Raw genomic sequence first — 721 nt, 5'->3', positions numbered from 1 at the left:
GTGGCCGAACACCACCCGAACCACAGCTTCTCCCGGGCTGGCCTGGGACATGGTGTCGCACACAATGGCCTCAGGACACACCGGCTCCCGGCTGCAGGGTGGGGAGGGGTCTGGCATCTCGCGCTCTAGCCCGGGCCTGGCCACCCCACCAGTGACCCACGTCGCCTCCCTCAGTGAGGGCCCAGGGTACTGGGGATGGGCACAGTGGCCGTTTCTGTTAGAGTTTGACGGGGGCGTAAGGGAGCCCCGAGTGCAGTGCCCCCAGTACCCGAGGGGACAGTGGGGCCCACAGGGAATGCCCCGAGCTGACAGCAGCCACCTCGGGGCCAGGAGGAGAGACACTCACATGGGACAGGGTTGTCCACCCACAAACACGCTGACGTTGCCTCCCGTGTGCAGGTGCCGCCCGTGGATAGTGAGCTGGGTGCCCCCTGCCTGGGGGCCCCACTGGGGGCTCAGGCTCAGTAGGATGGGGTCCTGGGAGACAGAGCAGGCTGGGACAGCCATGGCGGCCTGGCCTGGCACTTACCAAGGCTCTGGTTCCTCAGGCACTTGTGCTCTGTCACCTGGGCCACCGCTGACCACACCCTCCTTCCAGAACCCTGCAGCTCGCCTCCTACCCGCCCTGCCCTCGGAGGGGGCTCTTCCCCGCTCACTTCATCCCTGCCCCTCCTCTGCCATGGCTTACACCTCCCAGGCCCCCACCCCCCGAGCTGCAAAC

The 721-nt window shown here is 67.4% G+C and overlaps 1 protein-coding gene across 1 annotated transcript in view; it reads right to left on the bottom strand.

The window, feature by feature from the left end:
* PLXNB3 (plexin B3) overlaps window positions 1-721 on the bottom strand; it is a 17,137-nt gene that overhangs the window by 6,887 nt on the left and 9,529 nt on the right. The window contains exons 14-15 of the mRNA XM_077769604.1: window positions 347-477; window positions 1-91 (exon numbers count right to left, since the gene is read on the bottom strand). Coding sequence (XP_077625730.1) covers window positions 1-91; window positions 347-477 — 222 coding nt within the window. The remainder of the gene's footprint in view (window positions 92-346; window positions 478-721) is intronic.

This window comes from Crocuta crocuta, unplaced genomic scaffold, assembly GCF_008692635.1.
Source record: "Crocuta crocuta isolate KB4526 unplaced genomic scaffold, BGI_CrCroc_1.0 scaffold978, whole genome shotgun sequence".
NCBI classification, from domain to species: domain Eukaryota; kingdom Metazoa; phylum Chordata; class Mammalia; order Carnivora; family Hyaenidae; genus Crocuta; species Crocuta crocuta.
This window is presented reverse-complemented; position numbering and strand designations above follow the sequence as displayed.